The sequence below is a fragment of the Patagioenas fasciata genome, chromosome 12, assembly GCF_037038585.1.
Source record: "Patagioenas fasciata isolate bPatFas1 chromosome 12, bPatFas1.hap1, whole genome shotgun sequence".
Classification (NCBI taxonomy): Eukaryota; Metazoa; Chordata; class Aves; order Columbiformes; family Columbidae; genus Patagioenas; species Patagioenas fasciata.
In genome coordinates, this window is record NC_092531.1 from 26,041,641 (window position 1) to 26,059,650 (window position 18,010).

An 18,010-nucleotide genomic window follows, 5' to 3' on the forward strand; every position below is an offset into this window, starting at 1 on the left:
TTCTCTGAGGGATATGATTTTTCTCTGGATTTCATTTTAAGAATGATTTTCTTCTTCTACAATCAATAAAGATATGTTTTCATCAAAAGACTCTATCTTGGCAGAATTCAATTGGCCATCTCAAAACCTTTTGGTGACACAATATTAATTAAAATAGTTTATGTTGCACCTAAGCTGGAAAATGGGGCAGCGAAAACATCAACAGCTCGGACCACTTGTGCATTACACACTGTCACAGGGTGCAGGACAATAATCTTCACCTCCTTGGAGTTAGTTTTACCACATAAGCTGCTATGTTATTTTAAGTTTGCTGGAAAAGACTCACAAGGTGCTCTTCTGCTAAATAGAAAAGTCAACACTGCGTGCAAAAACACAAATTCCCACTTTCTTTCACTGTCATTAAAGGCTTCAACAACAACGGTTAAACAGCTCTTAGATCACTGACTATGTCAGACTAATTACCGCATGTGAGCGAGCTAACTTGGTTTTGAATCACATCCATCAGGGATCCTGTATACACACAAAGTCTACTTGAAAAAGAAATACATCATACAAGTGTGTTTGGAGCCATACAAGATCTGTTTAGAGAAAAAACAACCACATCTGGTTTTACTGCCTGAAAAATGATGTCTGACTGTTCTATGAGCTACAAGAAGAGCTATCTACAGGAAATGAAATGCTGCTTAAGCACGACACAGAACTACGTAGATGTGGATTATCTGCCACTTCTAAAGCCTTAGGCACTCAAACGGCGTCACTGGTGTCACCTTCAGCGCAGGTACTCATTCAAATGCTGAGCGCTTTGCTGGAGTTTCAACCAGCTCTTGGGACACTCACTCACCAGTTCTTACAGGAAAGCATCAGATTCTGCAGAATGTACATTCGCTATCTACCAAACTGCACCTTACTGACCTAAAGACAGGTTTTAACCTTAGTTTTATATACATTAACTTACGCCCACCTTTATCGAAAAAAGGCTTCCCACGTAAGAAAGTGCTGCTTCCTTATGCTAGTGAAGAGACAGCCCCTTACCTTTCCTTAATTATAAACTGTCTCTTGACCAGAGACACATTTATGTCCCTTAAAGAGTCAGTGGTCCCAACACAATCCGCATGAATCAAAGGGTCTGCTGAGGTGGTGTCAAGTCCAAGCTTATGGCCTACGTAACTTGGAAAGGATAGAGAGTAATAAACTAAGTCTGTGCCAAGACTTCCCACAGATACGAGGAAAAGTCACACGTAATCCACAAGAGCTTTGATCAACTTTCATTTTGATGAAATATCACAGATTCCGTAAAGAACCAGCCATAATTAAGACTACAGAATTAGTTGTTGTTTACGCTGCTTTAGCAGAAAAGATACAAGATCTGGTAAGGTCAAGACACACGAAACCTAAAAAAACAAGAACAAAAACACCACCACAAAACCAACCAACCAAAACCCTTCAAAAATGTCTCGCACTGAGAGGCAGTGAATACACATCCAAGGTCTGCGTCCCGCATTTTGTTTTCCATAAGTGACCTTGAAATCATTTAAGGTCAAAAAAACCAAGAACCAGAGCGGTGAGCTCTGGGCTGAGCTACATGTGCTCGGCAGCGCTGGATCTAAACAGAACTGCCATCAGATGCTGGAAACACATCTACTACAACATGCCAAGCCTTTGGTTTTGGGTAAAGATGGAACAATCACCAGTCAGTGCTGTAATCAATTGCATCATAGAAAGATTTCCGAACTCTGACAAGAACTCCTCATTTTCCCCTTTTGCTCTCTGAGCACTCAGTTACAGAACAGGCCCCTATGCAGTGTTCTCATTACGGGGCGCGGAGCTGTTTAGTGTAAACAACCCGGGACCATTTATTATGTATACACAGTCAAATCTGCCTAAGCAAAAAGACACTGTTCATCATGAAGCAGAAGCAAAGTCCAAAACTGATTCAATGCATTGCAATGCATGGATTGCACATTTTGTTACAATAAACTTCTAATTTTAACACCGCAGGATTTTTACTGAGACAAGCCAGCTCGTCACACACCTGCCCCACCAACCCACACGACTTTGGAGCAGAACCAGCTCACCCCAACAGCCATTTTTGCAATGAGTTTTCCCAAAAGATCACTGTTCTGTACCAGCGGCATTACTGACATGCTAAAATCTCATTAAATATTAACAAACTACTACTGTTACTAGCATTAACTAGAAAAGTAATCGCCATGGGAACATCACGAGGCTTTAAGTGAGCCACTAATTTTCTAATCAAGCAAGTCTCAAAAAAAAAGTTGCTAACCAAAACCGTTTTCCAGAGAAAACAGAACTGCTGTACAACAAACAAACAAGAGTCTTCTACTCCCAGGTTTTGCACCTACTCAAGAAGGCATCCCTAAAATAACACAAAAGCATTTTCCCATTTCAATGAGCTGATGTTTTGAACTCTCACATCACTGCTTTGCTCTAAGCAGACCAGTGAACGAGCATACTCTGCGCATCACAGCATACACATTTAACTCACCAGATTATCTCGGAATCAGAAGTTTCAGACATCTAACATCAAAGTTGAAATACAATGAAGTTACACAGCTGATGCTAAACGTACAGGGGACCAAACGAAACGCCCAGAAGCTCGGATGAAATTCACTCAAGATCAGACACCGCACCAGCCAAAGGCCCAGCACGGGAGCTGGGGAGACCCAGCGCACCGCTCTTCTTGGCTACGGCAAAGCCCGCACCCGCCCTCAGCCGCCCCCCGAGGCAGCAGCAGCAGAACCGCCCGCCGCTGCCCGGCCGCAGCAAACCACCCCGGCTGTGCCCCCGCGGGCACCGGCGCGGCCGGCGCCCCCGCCGCCCCGAGCCCGGCCCCGCTGCGGGTGGGGAGGCCGGCAGCCGGCTGCAAGCGGGCGGGGAGAAGGTGGAGAGGAGCCGGGCCGGAGCGGGGCTGAGCGGGCGAGTCTGTGCACGGCCCCTTACCTGCAGCGGGAACGGCGGGCGGCAGCGCCGGGGGAGCGGCGGGCGGTGCGGGGCTGGGCGGTGCGGGGCTGGGCGGTGCGGGGCTGGGCGGTGCGGGGCTGGGCGGTGCGGGGCTGGGCGGTGCGGGGCTGGGCGGTGCGGCGCAGCGGGCCGGGCCGGGCTGCTCTGCGGCGGGAGCAGCTGCAGCCGGCGCGCGGCCGCTCCCTGGGCGCCAGCAGCCAAAGCGGCCCGCGCCAGCCCGCGCTCCCCGGCTGCGGCGCCCCCCGTCCCGCCGGCAGCGCCCAGGACAAGAACCGGCGCGGCAGCCGAGGCAAAGCAGCGAGGGAAACGGGAGCCAGATAACAAGCACGCGGGGCTGAGCTCGGGCTGCAGCCGGGCTCTTCACCTGGCCGCCCCCACACGCTGACCCCGCTCAGCCGGGCGGGGCCGCGCCCCGCTGGGCAGGACCAACAGCTGAGGCCAGCCCGCCCCTCAGGGACCGCCGCCTGCCCGCGGGCGGGCCACAGGAAACTTTCCAACTGTCCGCCCTGCTTTAACAGCGTGAAAAGAACAGGGTCCCTGGCGGGAGCCGGGTGCAGTGGCCGCAGGTGGTGCCGCTCTCCGCAGGAGGGGGCCGGGGAGCCGGGGGAGCCGGGCCGGCCAGGTGCAGGTGCAGGTGCAGGTGCAGGTGCAGGTGCAGGTGCAGGTGCAGGTGCAGGTGCAGGTGCAGGTGCGGGCCGGCGTTCGCGGCCGCCAGCAGGTGCCCCGAGGGTGCAGGCTGATGTGGCGCGGGTTTGGGGATCAGCAGCAGCAGCTGTGGTGCCAGGATTCGGGCAGTAAACCCGTGAGCTGGGCACCCGGTGTGAGAGGTCTGCGGTGTGGAGCGTGTGAGGGAAGGTGTGTATTGCAGGCCAGCTGAAGAGCACTGAAATATGGTATCTCAGGTGAAAACTTTTCTGGGTTTGCTTCTGGGGATTCTGGTAGTAGTCACGTTGAAAGGAAAATGAGCTGATACAAGTCAACTTACTTAAAACATCATAATATTCTCAGAAAAGATGCTGTTAGGCTGCTGTCAGATCCCATATAGACCATAGCAGTAGTAAGAGAAGTAATTTAATTCTTTTTATGATGTTCAGTGATTTGTTAAATGTAAAAACTTTAATATTTGTTAAACAAGTACAAGTACAAACACACATGAGGTAGAAAATATTGTGGCAAAGGCAATCCCATACAGGAAGATAAGATTACGAGGATGCAGTATTTGTATGTACTTCCCTGTTCTGTGGCACTGGTTCTTGGCAAGAACCTGCATTATGGGAAAAACAGAATGAACGTGGACTTATCAACATACCTGCTATGGTATCAGCTGCATTTGCATATGAAGGCAAACAATAAGAATTACCTTGGCTCAAAATACTTCTTATGAATAACTTGTGATGTTTGTAGAATATTCATGAATTGAAATCCATAATGACTCGTAGTCCAAGCATGTCACAAGTTGAAATGTCACACCTGGCAACTGGTAAGGAAAGGGAGAATGTGCACCAAAAGAGGTGAGTAAAACTGGTCACGCTGTTGAGCTCAGCAGGCATCGCTTCTTGATGCTGGAGGCAGCGCGGGTTGGTGCTGAACTGCGGCTCAGCGCGGGAGGGCAGGGCAGGGCAGGGCAGCCACAGCTGCTTCCCGCGCAGTTCAGGCCACAGCCACTAGGTGTCTCCAAATGTAAAACAGAAGTGGTTGGAAAGCGGCTGAGCCTGCGTGAGAACAGAGGTTCGGGATACTGGAAAACTTCCCTTAGGCGGGTTACAAACCTGCGCTTCGCAGGCCCTGCTTGTGGCGGGGGGTTTCGGCTCCCCTGGCGTTTGCTGGAAGGGCGGCTCAGCCAGCCGCAGTCCGGGAGGCTCCTCCAGTGCCTTGGCGAGAACTTCGTGATGCAAAGGGCGGAGGAGCCGACCAGGAGAGGTGCCCTGCTGCGCCTCACCCTCGCTGACCAGGAGGGGCTGCGTGAAGCCGTAAAGGTTGGGGGCTGCCGTGGTTGCAGCGACCGTGAGGTGGTGGAGCTCAGGACCTCCCGTGGCAGGAGCAGGAGAGCGAGCAGAACTGCAAGGACCAAACTGTTCCAGTTTGTGGTTTTTGTCTTCAGTACTGCTCACAGTTTCTCAGGGTGTGAAATCAGCTGACAGGTTTTCTGCTTATCCTGTAGCTTTGATCTCTCTCTTTATAGCATACTTTGTTGCAGAGTTCTTTATTTCTATCTTCTTTCACTTGTGGAGTGTACTGAAAATGATAGTATACACCTGGGGACGCACAGTCTGGGTTTCTGAAAGGTAGAAATGAGTTGGATGGAAAAACTGTGTGGGCTTTTGTTTTATGTGGTTTTTTGGTTGGTGTTTGGTTTTTTCGCGTCCCTGGTTGTGAATTCCTTCTCATTGGTTTTGGTTTTCTGTGTTATCACAATGATGATAATATAGCTGTTTATCTTTTTTCCATAATAGACAAAAATCTTCTCTCACTAGCTCTCATTTTAAGCAGAAGATTGAATCAAGGGGAAGGCAAAAAACCCCAGTGTATCTCGCAGTGTTCTGAGGTGACTGGCGCATTTCTCCATCTGCTAATGGAAAGAAATGGTGATGAGTGTTGATCAGCTGAAGATTTCACTGACCATATTAATTTGCAAAGGAGCAAATTTCCCTTCTTCTCAAGGCAAGAATCTCAGAAGAAAGTTTAAAGTGTTGGTGCTCCAAGGTCGAAAGTTCTTTAAAAGGACATGAGTCAGCCTAAAAGTAGCCAAGGAAAGATGGTTTCATTATGTTCACAGGTAGAAATGTTGGAGATGCAAGGAAACTGCTCCTACACTCTATATTTGTAATATCAGTTGAAATTTGGCTGCTTTTTCCCACCAGGTTTATTTTTAAATATTCTTTTCCATAACTAATATCTTAAACCAACAACAGGCTGTGTTTTCTTTTTCATGGGAGAGTTGAGATTTTTGTCTTCCACATGTTTTTGCAATCAGTATTCAAATGTGCTCTGTTCCTTGTTTTCCATATTATATTAAAATCCGTAGCTGTTGCGTTACGATATCCTGTAGAGGAGGAATTTCCTGAGAAGAACAATATGTAGTTTTAATGCCAAGCATGTAAATCATCAGACTGAAATCTCTTTGCTTTTGATGAATTAACTGAGAGATGCTCTCAGGCTTCAATTTGCTACTATGTGCTGTATAAATTCCCATGGAGAAAGAGAAGTAAAAACAAAGCAGGTTCTCACAACAACAACAAAGTCATATCCTCCTTTTATTAGTTGAGAATTTGGATTTAAAATAATTACATACATTTTTTGGACGCAGATCACTCAACTGTGTCAGCTATCAGCCTGACTCTTCCTTAATAGAATCATCGAATCACTTAGGCTGGGAAACACCTTTAAGGTCATCGAGTCTGTTAAGCCAGCGCTGCCACGTCCACCACAAAGCCGTGTCCCTGAGTACCACACCTACGTGGCCTTTAACCAGCCCCGGGGTGGCGGCTCCGTCACTTCTGGGCAGCCTGTTCCAATGTTTGAGAACAACTAATGACCAAAGAATTAAACCCCAGTATTAATCTGAACAAGCAGTCACAAGCACTAGAGTTTTTTAATGATTTCAGTGTTTTCAGTATTGGTGTAAAATATTTTAACAATTGCATGAGAATATTTACTTTCCAATGAAGTGCTGCGATAGAATTAGAAATTCATCAAGTATATGAAATTTCAGCTTGTGTTTTTGCACAATATTTGTTCACACTTTATTGTAGAAAATCAAGTCTACTTATGCTTAGCTCATGGTAATGCAGGAAGAGTTCTGACTGTGTGAATCTGTGCTAAAGAAAAGGAATTAAACCCTCTGTGTTCCCCTTCAGATGCTTTGAAAGTATTAAAATCAAAGTTTAACAACTCCCAAAGTACGTTCTTAATAAAATAGTTGCACTGAGTTTGTTACTGACAAAGGTGTCATTAAGAGATGTGTTTAGGCTGGAGGCAGCTGCAGGCAGCAGACAGGTGAGGAGGAGGCGGTTGTGGCCTTTCCTCTCGCATCTCAAGAGCGTGTTCGGAGGGAGGAGGAACGTGCTGGTCCTGGAGGGGGGAGGAAGGTGCTGGTCCTGGAGGGGGGAGGAAGGTGCTGGTCCTGGAGGGGGGAGGAAGGTGCTGGTCCTGGAGGGGGGAAGAAGGTGCTGGTCCTGGAGGGGGGAAGAAGGTGCTGGTCCTGGAGGGGGGAGGAACGTGCTGGTCCTGGAGGGAGGAGGAACGTGCTGGTCCTGGAGGGAGGAGGAACGTGCTGGTCCTGGAGGGAGGAGGAACGTGCTGGTCCTGGAGGGGGGAAGAAGGTGCTGGTCCTGGAGGGAGGAGGAACGTGCTGGTCCTGGAGGGGGGAAGAAGGTGCTGGTCCTGGAGCGAGGAAGAAGGTGCTGGTCCTGGAGGGGGGAAGAAGGTGCTGGTCTTTCGCTGCCCATCGGCTGCCTGGTTTTCCTCTGCGAAGCGTGGGAGGAGCACGCAGCGAAAGTGAAACGCTTGGAGTGAGGACACAGGAGGAAAAGCCTAATTGAGTCTGCAAGCCAAACCGCTTTTTCCCATTTGTAAAAAAGCTTCATTTCAATTTATGTTCCTTAAAATATTTTTCTACTGAAATGGAACTTCTTTCTGTAAAAGGTAGGTTTTTCTTAGCGTATAAGCTCCTTTGCTAATGTGACAGATATTTAGTAGGTGGCTATAAAAAGCAGCTTCACAGACTGCAAGTGTGCAGTGCTCGTTGAGGTTGATGAGAACGTCCCTTGCAGCGCCTCGGCCGAGGGCGGTCACGCGGGGCAGCGCGCGTTCTGCGCTCCGCCGTGCGGCGACCGCGGCGTCCGGGCCCCGCGTGTGGCTCAGCAGCAGCCTGGCCTCTCCCCGTTTGCCTTGGCAGTGAAACCTTGTCAGGATGAGACATGGAGGTATTCGTCCGCAAATGTGCAGCAATTCCTTAGAGTACGTGGGGGTGTTTAGGAATAGATGAAAGCAAGAACAAGGAAAGGAATGTAGGTGACTTAGGCAAGCGGGAAGGGAAAGGGAACGCAATGGTAAACTTTTGGGAGCCTTTGCACTGTAAAGTTGCAGACTCAATGTTTTGTTTTATTGACAATTACTAGCTCCTAAATATAGTAGTGAAATACGATATATGTAACTATATAGTTAGAGTAGGGCTGCAGTGTGATGTTTCATTCAAATTGAACTGAACTGTCTTACATGCATTGATATGGCAGGAAAATTTAAAGAATATTTAATTATATTATTTCCAAGTTTAAATTCAATGGATATTAGTATCCAGACACTTGATACAAAATGATGACCAAGCTAGATTTTCATAATTATAATTACGACCCGAATCACAAGTCTATTAGCTTCATAGCATTTTTCATTAATGGAAGGGATACCATAATGTGGAACTTAGGGCTGTTGAACGAAGCCAGATTTAAAATGTTCACTTTTGAACTGATAATGTGTTTACTGCAGTATGTCTTTTCTAATAGGCAGAGTAAATACAGTTCAAAGTGAATACAAATACAAAGGGTTCTTTGTAAGATGGTAGAAACTACTTCAGACTCTGTGAGGTCTGCAAGCCTGCTGTGGCTGTGATGGGGAAGCACGCTGAGCGAGCGGTAGGAGGCGGTGGACAGAACGCTGTTCTCCCTGGTCTCAGAGTCTCCCTTCGTGTTACGTCTGTGTAATTGCTAAGTTTCTGTAAACTGCGGAGACTTATGACGTGGTTTATGTCCCAAGGAGTTCCAAGTAGTTGTATTATCGTACTGCACCTGAGCTTGCATTTTTAGAGAGTACTGCTTTTCATTTTTGATTCCAGGTTTTATACCACAGAAAGTCCTTAGATTTTTTTTTTTTCTTTCCATGAAATGTATGGGCAAGCATTGTTAAGGTATTCTCTGAATATAATACATTTCTCTTTTTTTTCTATAGTGAAAAAAGGAAGGTTGGCTAAAGCAGCTGGTAAGTCTGATTTCTACCTTTGAATTTCTGCTCTACACGCTAAAGGGTCATCTGAAGCTGGGAGTACGCGCATGCCTTGCATCGTGGTTCAGTTGAAACAGAACAAACAAACCAAAAAAACCCCATATATTTTAAAGATCAAATTAACAACCAGCATTGTGGCATCACACAATCTGTAACTTTCAGTTATCGTTGTTGTCTCTCAAACTAGTGCTATTTAAAGGATATTTCCACTAAAAAGAATTTTCATATGATATTATGACCTAAGTGGGTAATCAGTGAAGAGAGGCTATTTTGTTCTATAAAGAGAGAGCAGGATTTTAGCTTAACCAGAGCAGCCAGTCTGTGTCTGAATTTGCCCAGTGAGGACCGACGGGTGGCAGATCCTGGTGGGCAGGTAGGATGTGGGCCCTAGGCAATAAACGTGAACCAAATCAAACCGCCCAGGACCCTGTAAGTCTGCTTGCAGGACCAAGATTTAGCCAGAGTGGAAAATGAAGAAATAAGTGGGGTTTAATGCTCTGGTTCTTTCTTTTTTCAGATGCATTCAAAACCTATGTTGTTTTAAAAGTCCAAAATGTAAAAAGCACGACAATAGCCAGAAGGGGGAGTGACCCTTGCTGGGAGCAGGACTTCATGTTGTGAGTAACTGGGAATTCTGATCGGCTGGTTTTGCTGTATCTTCACAGTACCTGGATAGTTCAGGGCAATTAGTAACGTCTGAGACTGTGCGCAGGCTGTAAAAGCAAAGAAGAACCTTCCAGCTCAGAGAAAAGGTGCCAGGCTGCTTCTGGGGAACAGAACACGAGTTGATTTTGCAAGCCACGTAGCAGACCAAGGCCAGCAGCCAATAAAGGGAAGAAAATCTTTGTTTCCTGTATCTTTAATTTCATGTAATGTTTTAAGAATACAGGAACTCGAAAGATAAATCAATCCCCATGCAACTTGATTCTTGTACTCAATTTCGTTACTGTATGCTTCATATTTTATATGTTCATTTCTCTTCTTAACTGCCAATTTAAGCAGCTTCTTTATTATTGACCTACTGTTTCTGGCTTCTGTCTACGGCTCTTTGACCTCGTCACCCAACTCTCCGTCTCCTCATTCAGTCCTTCTCCTCTTTTCTCCGGAGCCCTACGCTGACCCCACTGGTCAGGGGCTCTGAACACTTACACACCGCTGATTCTGGGGAAACTTGCTTTCCACTGTCAGCTTCAAAGCACTTAAACCCGATAAATATTTAACATCATTAGATGCTGAGATAATACCTTAATCTCTACTATTTGTGTTCCCTCCTTTCTCCCTGCATGAATCTTTCTGTCAGCACACGCTCTTTATTCTTGAGGTCTAGAGGGTTTTGTACAGAATTAAACATGTAATTTGTTTTAGTTATTTTTATGAAACATGTCCTAATTATAGTTTTGTTTAATCACAGTTTTGTTTTGGTGTTGGGGGGGCGGGGGTCCGTTGTTTTTTTTTTTCCTGTAATCCAAGGGTCTATTATATTAAGTGTATATATATGTATATGCATTTTACGTGCTATTTTATGGCTAGATGTAATGACATATCAAAATCATTGCCAAAAATTCTGACTTCTGACCATATGAAACTCATTTTATTCTGGGGCTAATTCCTCCCCTGCTCCCCGGCCATCAGGCTTCTGTAGCAGACCGCTCAGAGCCACAGCCTGAACGATCCCAACAGCAGGATCTGTCTTTGAAAGCGCTAAGGAAGATTAATATCAACAGCTGGCCTTTATAAATACCGTTCTTATACTGCAGCTTTGACTTTTCTAAAAGATTGTCATGTGTCAATGTGAGGGAATCATTGCTGTATGGTACTACCATGTTAACATGACTTTTTGGATCTTCACCGATTCAGACATAATAGTTCCATAAAACATCGGTCGCTCCGTGTAGCTGAGGTCTGTAAAACGTGCATGTGGTCAGTAGGTCAGAGAGGTTCTCCTGCCCCTCTGCTCTGCCCTGGGGAGACCACACCTGGAATATTGTGTCCAGCTGTGGCCCCTCAGCTCCAGAAGGACAGGGAACTGCTGGAGAGAGTCCAGCGCAGCCACCAAGATGCTGGAGGGAGTGGAGCATCTCCCGTGTGAGGAAAGGCTGAGGGAGCTGGGGCTCTGGAGCTGGAGAAGAGGACACTGAGGGGTGACTCATTCATGTTTACAGATATATAAAGGGTGAGTGTCAGGAGGATGGAGCCAGGCTCTTCTGGGTGACACCCAGTGACAGGACAAGGGGCAATGGGTGCAAACTGGAACACAAGAGGTTCCACTTATATATGAGAAGAAACTTGTTGGGGGTGAGGGTGTCAGAGCCTGGCCCAGGCTGCCCAGGGAGGCTGTGGAGTCTCCTTCTCTGCAGACATTCAAACCCGCCTGGACCCCTTCCTGTGGAACCTCAGCTGGGTGTTCCTGCTCCATGGGGGATTGCACTGGGTGAGCTTTCCAGGGCCCTTCAACCCCTCACATTCTGGGATTCTGTGAAGCAGATAAATTAAATTTCGGCATTTTCTCTATCTGTTACCTTTAGTGCCAGAAGAAATTAGAGATATTTTAATGTCACTATGTGTATACCTGTCCTCTAAATTTTCCTGAGAAGTGTATTAAAATATTATTTAATGCATTTGCTTTTCTGTTGTATATATGCTTTTCTTTTAATGATATTGTAGGTAAATGAGTGTCCCATGACATCATGAGAACGAGCCATTTATTAGGATTATTTTCGCTGTCTGCAATTTAGATGTTACAAAACAATACTGAACCACGTGTCTAGCAAATATGAAATGGGGTTCTGTAGCTCCATCTGCTGCCCACTCAACAACACGGCAGCTTTTAGAAGGCGCTGCAAGTAGGCATTCACAAATACGTCGATACAGACTTTGTGAAGTCATACTGTAGTTAATTTTCTTAAGGGCGCTCTGTTGCGGTACAGTTGGAGGGTAAAATAACATGTTCTGTTACATGCAGATATTAACAGCTTGCACTTTAAAAAATACGTGTTGTTTGAACTTCCAAAATGCTGTTTCACTGTTCAGTTATCAGTGCAATGGTTTTAAAGTCGAGGTCCGAAAATACCAGGAGATAAGAGTTTACAATCTGCCTTCTGTGCCATATTCGTGGAGGGGGAAGCTGACCAGAGGTGCGCTGCGCCTGTTCAGCTGCACGAGTCCAGCGGCAAAGCAGACGCGGAGCCCGCCAAGCGGCGTGCTCTGAGCGATGTGACAAGCCCAGCACCCGCTCAGGGTGGTGCCCTTTGGCCTCCTCCGGTTTCGCTTGTCCTTGGCCTGGTCACTTTGAGTATGCAGGATTTCCTGTAGCACACCATGCGAATCAGGTGAATTCAGTCAAATGTAGATACGTACAGTCGGTCACAGCAGAAACGCCACTGCCTACTTCGTTATACTGTTTGTATTTAAAGAACAGTAATATACAGAGGAAAGGCAGACGTTGCATGAGGAAATAACTTCTCTCTTCACTTTAGTTCAGTGTCTTGGGTGGGTCATATGACCTCCCCAAATTTGGTTTTACATTCTGGCAAAATAAGATTGCGGTATGGTATTTTTTTGGTCAAAACCAGCTAGTTATAAAATGCATCCTATAAGTAAAACTTAAATAAAGCCTGGATCAGCAGCTCTCAGAGTTGAGAGTTATTTTCCCATTGTATTTTTATTGTATAGTGCAACTTCTCAATTCTGATGAAGGGAATAAGTTCCAAACGTCTTTTATACCTGGAGTCCTTTACAATGAAAACAAGAAACTGGTTCTGTTTCCTGTAGGAAGTGGTCTGGCGCTTCCTCCTCCTCCTGACAGCTGGGGCGTCTGTGCCCCATTTCCAGCAGTTGTCCTTGGCAGTTCATCAGAGCAATCCTGAACAGTAAGAACTGGGGCTCGGCTTGTCCGCTCTGACCTTTGCATCACTCCTGCTACCTTGCGTTTTGAGCATTACTGAAAGCAAAACGCCTCTGTGTCTGCTTATAGTCACTAACTCAAGTTATCATGCTGGATTCCTGAGCAGTTGAGACGGCACTTTCAGTTCAATGGTTTGTGTGTTCGTTGTCTTTAGCGAAGTCGGTGCTGATGCAAAGGGCTTCATCGTAGAGCTGTGGAAGACAGGCTTGCTCTGGGATAGCGTTTTGGGAGTTCTGTGGATTCCCCTGGCAGCTGTGGAACATGCAACAGATGTAAGTCGACTTTCTGTGGAAATATAAAACACTGACTAAAACCTCATGTGTCCTGTTATAGCTCACAAATGAGTTTCTTATTTTTAGCCTTGCCAAATACTGTGATGACATTTATGGTGAATTTGTATTTATTGTGGAGCAAATATTTTATTCTTTTGAATTCCATGCCTGTGAAAAAATGTGAAGTCCTAACTACAACTTACACAAACGAAAGTTTGAAGACTCTAGAATGGATCCTAGGCCTATGAGTATAATAAAGAAGCTCCGGTTGACTTAAGGGAACTTTCATTCAGGAAGAAGTGCGTAATGCTATAAATCCTACCCAGGTAACTCTCAGAATGTTTTTCCTAGGAAGGTCCAGGTACCTGGTGGACGTTGCATTCTGAAGTAATAAAAAAGGGGAGTGACATTCAAGGCACAAAAACACCGACTTCGCATGAGATCTTACTAGATGTCTACTTTGCATTGCCGTTTGGTGAGTTACGTGTTCCTGAAATACGATAGCAAATAGTGATTGTTCTCTAGAATCTGAAATGCTTGTTTGTCTCTGGAGAATTTGTATGACATACTGATAAGCCCCTGAGAGCCACTTACCCTGAGGAGCTGGATGAACCATTCCACTGGTTCATGTTCATCTGCATGTGGATTGTAGAGCTAAAGGAAGGGGTATTAAGACTGGTTCCACCAGGGCCTGTGCTATAGCTCTGTATCGCGTCAGCTGTGACCAGTCACTGGCACCACGTAGGTTCTCGTCACTTGTGGACTGAACAGCATTTTCATCTTAGTAGCAAAGGTTCTCTGCCCTGATGAATAGTGCATATGAAGATGGAAACGGCGTATATGTGAATGAAAATAGTGTGTATGAAGGCAGAAATGGAAACTGAACATCAAATAATGCGTGACCTCACATTATTCCCAGATTTAATACAAGGAGATTGACTTGATCAAGATTATCAGACCATCTATAGGACACGGTCCAATATGCCAAATGAGTTCACAAAGATAAATTAGCTTAATATTTTACTCTTTAAACAGTCTAATGAACTATGGCTAAAGCGAGTAATCCTGAAATGTATACAATAATAAAATCAAAAAATATGCAGAAATGCTAATGAGAAACAGTATCTTCTGAAAGGCAGAAACAGAAGTGTGCCCCCCAGCTGTTCCTTTTCGAATGCGTTGTCTGGAACTGAAGTTGGCAATGCAGTTAATGCTGAGTAGAGCAGATCCGCTACTTCTGATGTGTCTGTGTGTAGCCTGCATAGCTGCACCCCTGTTAACACATGTGGTGCAATGTAAACCATTTCACACAGTAACTGGGCCGCTGGGGACTTCTATGGGCCACAGCGGGGCCTAAGTCTACTTTTTGTTCACCTTCGGACATCACTCTACTCAGTACTCCTCAGCCTTTGAAAGATAACCTGGGCCCTAGCCACAGCCCGGGCTTTGTTTTAGTCTCTGTTTCATTGCTTCCCTGTGTGTTTGGGGATTTCTTTCTATTTGCTGTTGGTTTTGGTTTTGGTTTTGTTTGCCATGTTCTGGTTTGGTTTGGTTTTTCCCAGCAACCACAAGGAGTTTTCAGATATCTGAGTAAAAGTTCCCATGGACAAACGTTTTTCTTGCTATTCACATGTGGCATTTTCACAGGATAATTCTGTTTCTCTAAGCATGATGGAAAGTGCACGTGTCAAATAGACTGAAAAGTGTAAAAAGAGAATAGTAGTACAAAGGAAGAGTGGTTTGTAAAGAACGTGACAGAAAAGGACAACAGTTTGTGCAGTCACAGTGGAATACCCATTACAAAAGGAAATTGGTACAAATGGTATTTCTTCTATGTGCCGTTAATTCTTCTTGAAACCTCCTTTGAATCAGCAGCGTGTTTTGTGTGTCCTTACGTAGTTTCCATGTAGTAGAAACCTGGTGCCAATCTGTTAGAGGAACTCTGATTGTGCCGTTACTGGCTGTAAATCCGCGTGGTTTGTGATTTCAGGCCGCTGCGGAGGGAGTGCCGGTCCATAGGCTGGTGCCTGTATTCTCCTTCCAAATATTTACATTTGAATGCGTTTTAAAGGAGGGAGTGTCGGTCCATAGGTTGATGCCTGTATTCTCTTTCCAAGTATTTCCATTTGAATGAGTTTTCAAGGCGGTTCCTGGGAGTTCTGTGGAAATCCTGTAGAGGTCACTGGTACCCCGTGGATTTATGTGCAGAGGGAGGGCTCCAAAGCCATGAAGTGCAGGGTGTTGAGGAGCCCCATGTTTAACTTTGCCCTTCACCTGGAGCTGGACTAAGGCCTTCCATTTGATAGCTGATTCTGTTGAATGGCTCTCGGCTCAGCTGTGACCGCTGGAACAGGTACATCCTCTTTGTTATGACAAATGATGTCGGAAAGGTAGAAGACTGCAGTTATTTTATCACTTTTCCTGGGAGGTGTCCATTTGAGAATGCCAGATACCTGGTGGGAATAGAAGAGCCTTCCACAATGCTTTAACAATACGGCTTCATTTCATTTGCTCCTGCAGTAAAAGGGGCTGGGGGATTTCTAGCAGCTTTTCTCTCTCTGCAGACACCCGCAGAGGTGTGGATGGCAGAGGCGGGCGCGGGGGGCCGAGGCGTCCGCACCAAGGTGCGCATGGCGGTCTGTCGGCCGCGGGAAGCGGCCTCAGCCTACAAGGAAGCAAACTAAGGTATTGTAATTGCTCATACCAGGGGAATCATAACTTTTTGGTTTGTTTTTGGTTTTAAGTACGGAACGACATGGATACGTATGCAATTCTTTTAAGCAAGAATGTGACTGGAAGTTTTATAAACATATAAAACCATAAGGTATATGTTTCCATTATGCTGGGACAGAGCATCATAAATCTTCATATTCTGTTGAAAGAAAAAGAAAACTGTATCCTGTGAAACAGTGTGTAAGTATGTGTACCTTCCCAAGGAATGTCTGCCGGTCAGAAAAGAGGAGTTTAGACTACAGAAGATGTAGATATTGAAGGCAACCAGAAATATCTTGGGTAAATTCCTACAAAACAAGAATGTAATCATCTAATGATTCAAAGAGGTGAATCGCGTTCTAGAGTCTTGTGCAGTAGATCGTTATGTGTATACAGGTGGCTCCAGAAGTGCAAACATGTTGGTTGATCTGCCTTCATTTAAGGTGATGTTTTAAAGGGTAATATTTTCAAGACAATACACGTGTTTATTAGCTTCCCTGTGTTCTTTAGTGACAGGTACATGGTAAAGCAAGTTTCTTTCAAATAAAGCAAACACCTCACCAGAACTGGAAGTCGTTCTTCCAACCCACTTGTCCGCAGACTCAGCAGAGCGCTTTCAAATTTTCTTTTTCAGCTTAGCTGTTCTGAGTACTTTTTTTCTTCTTCCCGCACCCCATTTCTGCAGGAGAAATAAAGACCAAGCTGATGGAAGTAATTTTGCAAAAGCAAGATGGGCCAGGGCTATTCAGAAGGTAAGAGCTGCTCTTAAAACTACTGATGTGTTACTGTAATTTGAAGAATTTTCTCAGATGGAGGCAGAGTCCAGTTGAAGGATTCGTGTAAAAGGCCGTGCAGTTACCGCAGGACCCGAGGACGTGGCTGCTGAGCCCTGCTAGCAGAGACAGTTCCTCCTGTTGGCTCTTAAATCCGTCTGGTTCCCCCACCTCAGGATTCGTTTCATTCTGAAACAGGAGGAGGATGAGATTCTGAAACTTTTAGATGCATGAGAAATTACTGTAGTTTGGCCATTTTATCTGTGTTGCATATTAATCCAGAAACCATCTCTTCAGACATCTGTTTTTTAGTCATGTTTGCTTTTGAGAAACCTCAGTACTTCAATAATATTTAATAAGAATGGTTTAAAGAACATTGTTTTAATATTTTGTTCTTAGAAAAATCTCGTAAGTTGTCCTGATGATACCACTGCCCAAACAGGCCTTTTTTATTAGGTGTGATAATTAAGGGACGTTATGATGATCACTTGCTCTGTTTATGTGGTCAGTGATGGTACCAAGTATTTTCTTTCTCCCTGCCGCTCCTGAGCTGTACAAACCATTGTCTCACGTGGAGGGCTGAGGATTCAGACCTCATCGGGTTTTGCCAGGGTTGCTCAGTGGTTCAGTCGCCGTGTCAGTCGTGCGCCACTTCCGCACGCGGGAAGGGAGCTGATAGCCCAGCTCCTGACACGCCAGCTTTCGCCCGGAGCGGTCCAGCTGCGGCCGCCGGCGACGTTCGGTGCTGCAGGTGCGCAGCCGCGTCCCCGGCACAGCACTGCCCTGCGCCCTCGCAGCCTCGCCCGTGCCCTCCGCCGCCGCGGGAGGGCCGCGCGTGCCCGGGAGGCGTGCGCCTGGCAGCGCCTTGACTCTGCTGTTGTAGGTCTGGCATCGCTGCCTTAGGTGAATGCTTTTCGTTGGTGGTTTTCAGGTGGTGTCCCCCTTCCCTCGCGGAAGGGCGCTGGTCGGCCGGAAGGGCGCTGGTCGGCCAGAAGAAGGCTGCTGGTCAGCTGGAAGGGCGCCGGTCAGCCGGAAGAAGGGCTCCGGTCAGCCGGAAGGGCGCCGCTGGTCAGCTGGAAGAAGGCCACTGGTCGGCCGGAAGGGCGCCGGTCGGCCGGAAGGGCGCCGCTGGTCAGCCAGAAGGGCGCCGCTGGTCAGCCGGAAGGGCGCCGGTCAGCCGGAAGGGCGCCGGTCAGCCGTGTGCCTCAGCCGAGGCGCGCGCCAGAGCGCACCCTGCACTCTTGGGAGGCCGCGGCTGTTGTGCGTGAATGTCGATGTTTCCGAGGGGGAAGAAAGTGTCAAAAGCAACAGTGTGTTGTTTTCTGTTGTCATCGGCTTTTCTAGGCTGGTGTTGGGATTTTTTGCTTTTC

General features: G+C 46.5%; 2 protein-coding genes across 5 annotated transcripts in view; one reads left to right on the plus strand and one right to left on the minus strand.

Moving 5' to 3' along the window:
* The window catches only part of WDR72 (WD repeat domain 72), an 86,878-nt gene extending 83,814 nt beyond the window's left edge, over window positions 1-3,064 (minus strand). For all 3 annotated transcript variants that reach the window (XR_011741147.1, XM_071814124.1, XM_071814125.1), the window contains exon 1: window positions 2,962-3,064. The gene's annotated coding sequence lies outside the window, so the exon portion shown is untranslated. The remainder of the gene's footprint in view (window positions 1-2,961) is intronic.
* A 4,464-nt stretch (window positions 3,065-7,528) lies between these two features.
* UNC13C (unc-13 homolog C) overlaps window positions 7,529-18,010 on the plus strand; it is a 101,675-nt gene continuing 91,193 nt past the window's right edge. The window contains exons 1-7 of one of the 2 annotated variants that reach the window (XM_071814127.1): window positions 7,529-7,626; window positions 8,926-8,955; window positions 9,497-9,596; window positions 13,038-13,155; window positions 13,507-13,630; window positions 15,720-15,840; window positions 16,553-16,619. In XM_071814127.1, the coding sequence (XP_071670228.1) occupies window positions 7,605-7,626; window positions 8,926-8,955; window positions 9,497-9,596; window positions 13,038-13,155; window positions 13,507-13,630; window positions 15,720-15,840; window positions 16,553-16,619 (582 nt within the window). In that variant the 5' untranslated portion in view covers window positions 7,529-7,604. Of the gene's footprint in view, window positions 7,627-7,865; window positions 7,908-8,925; window positions 8,956-9,496; window positions 9,597-13,037; window positions 13,156-13,506; window positions 13,631-15,719; window positions 15,841-16,552; window positions 16,620-18,010 lie in introns of those variants that run through there. The other variant, XM_071814128.1, reaches the window with a different exon arrangement.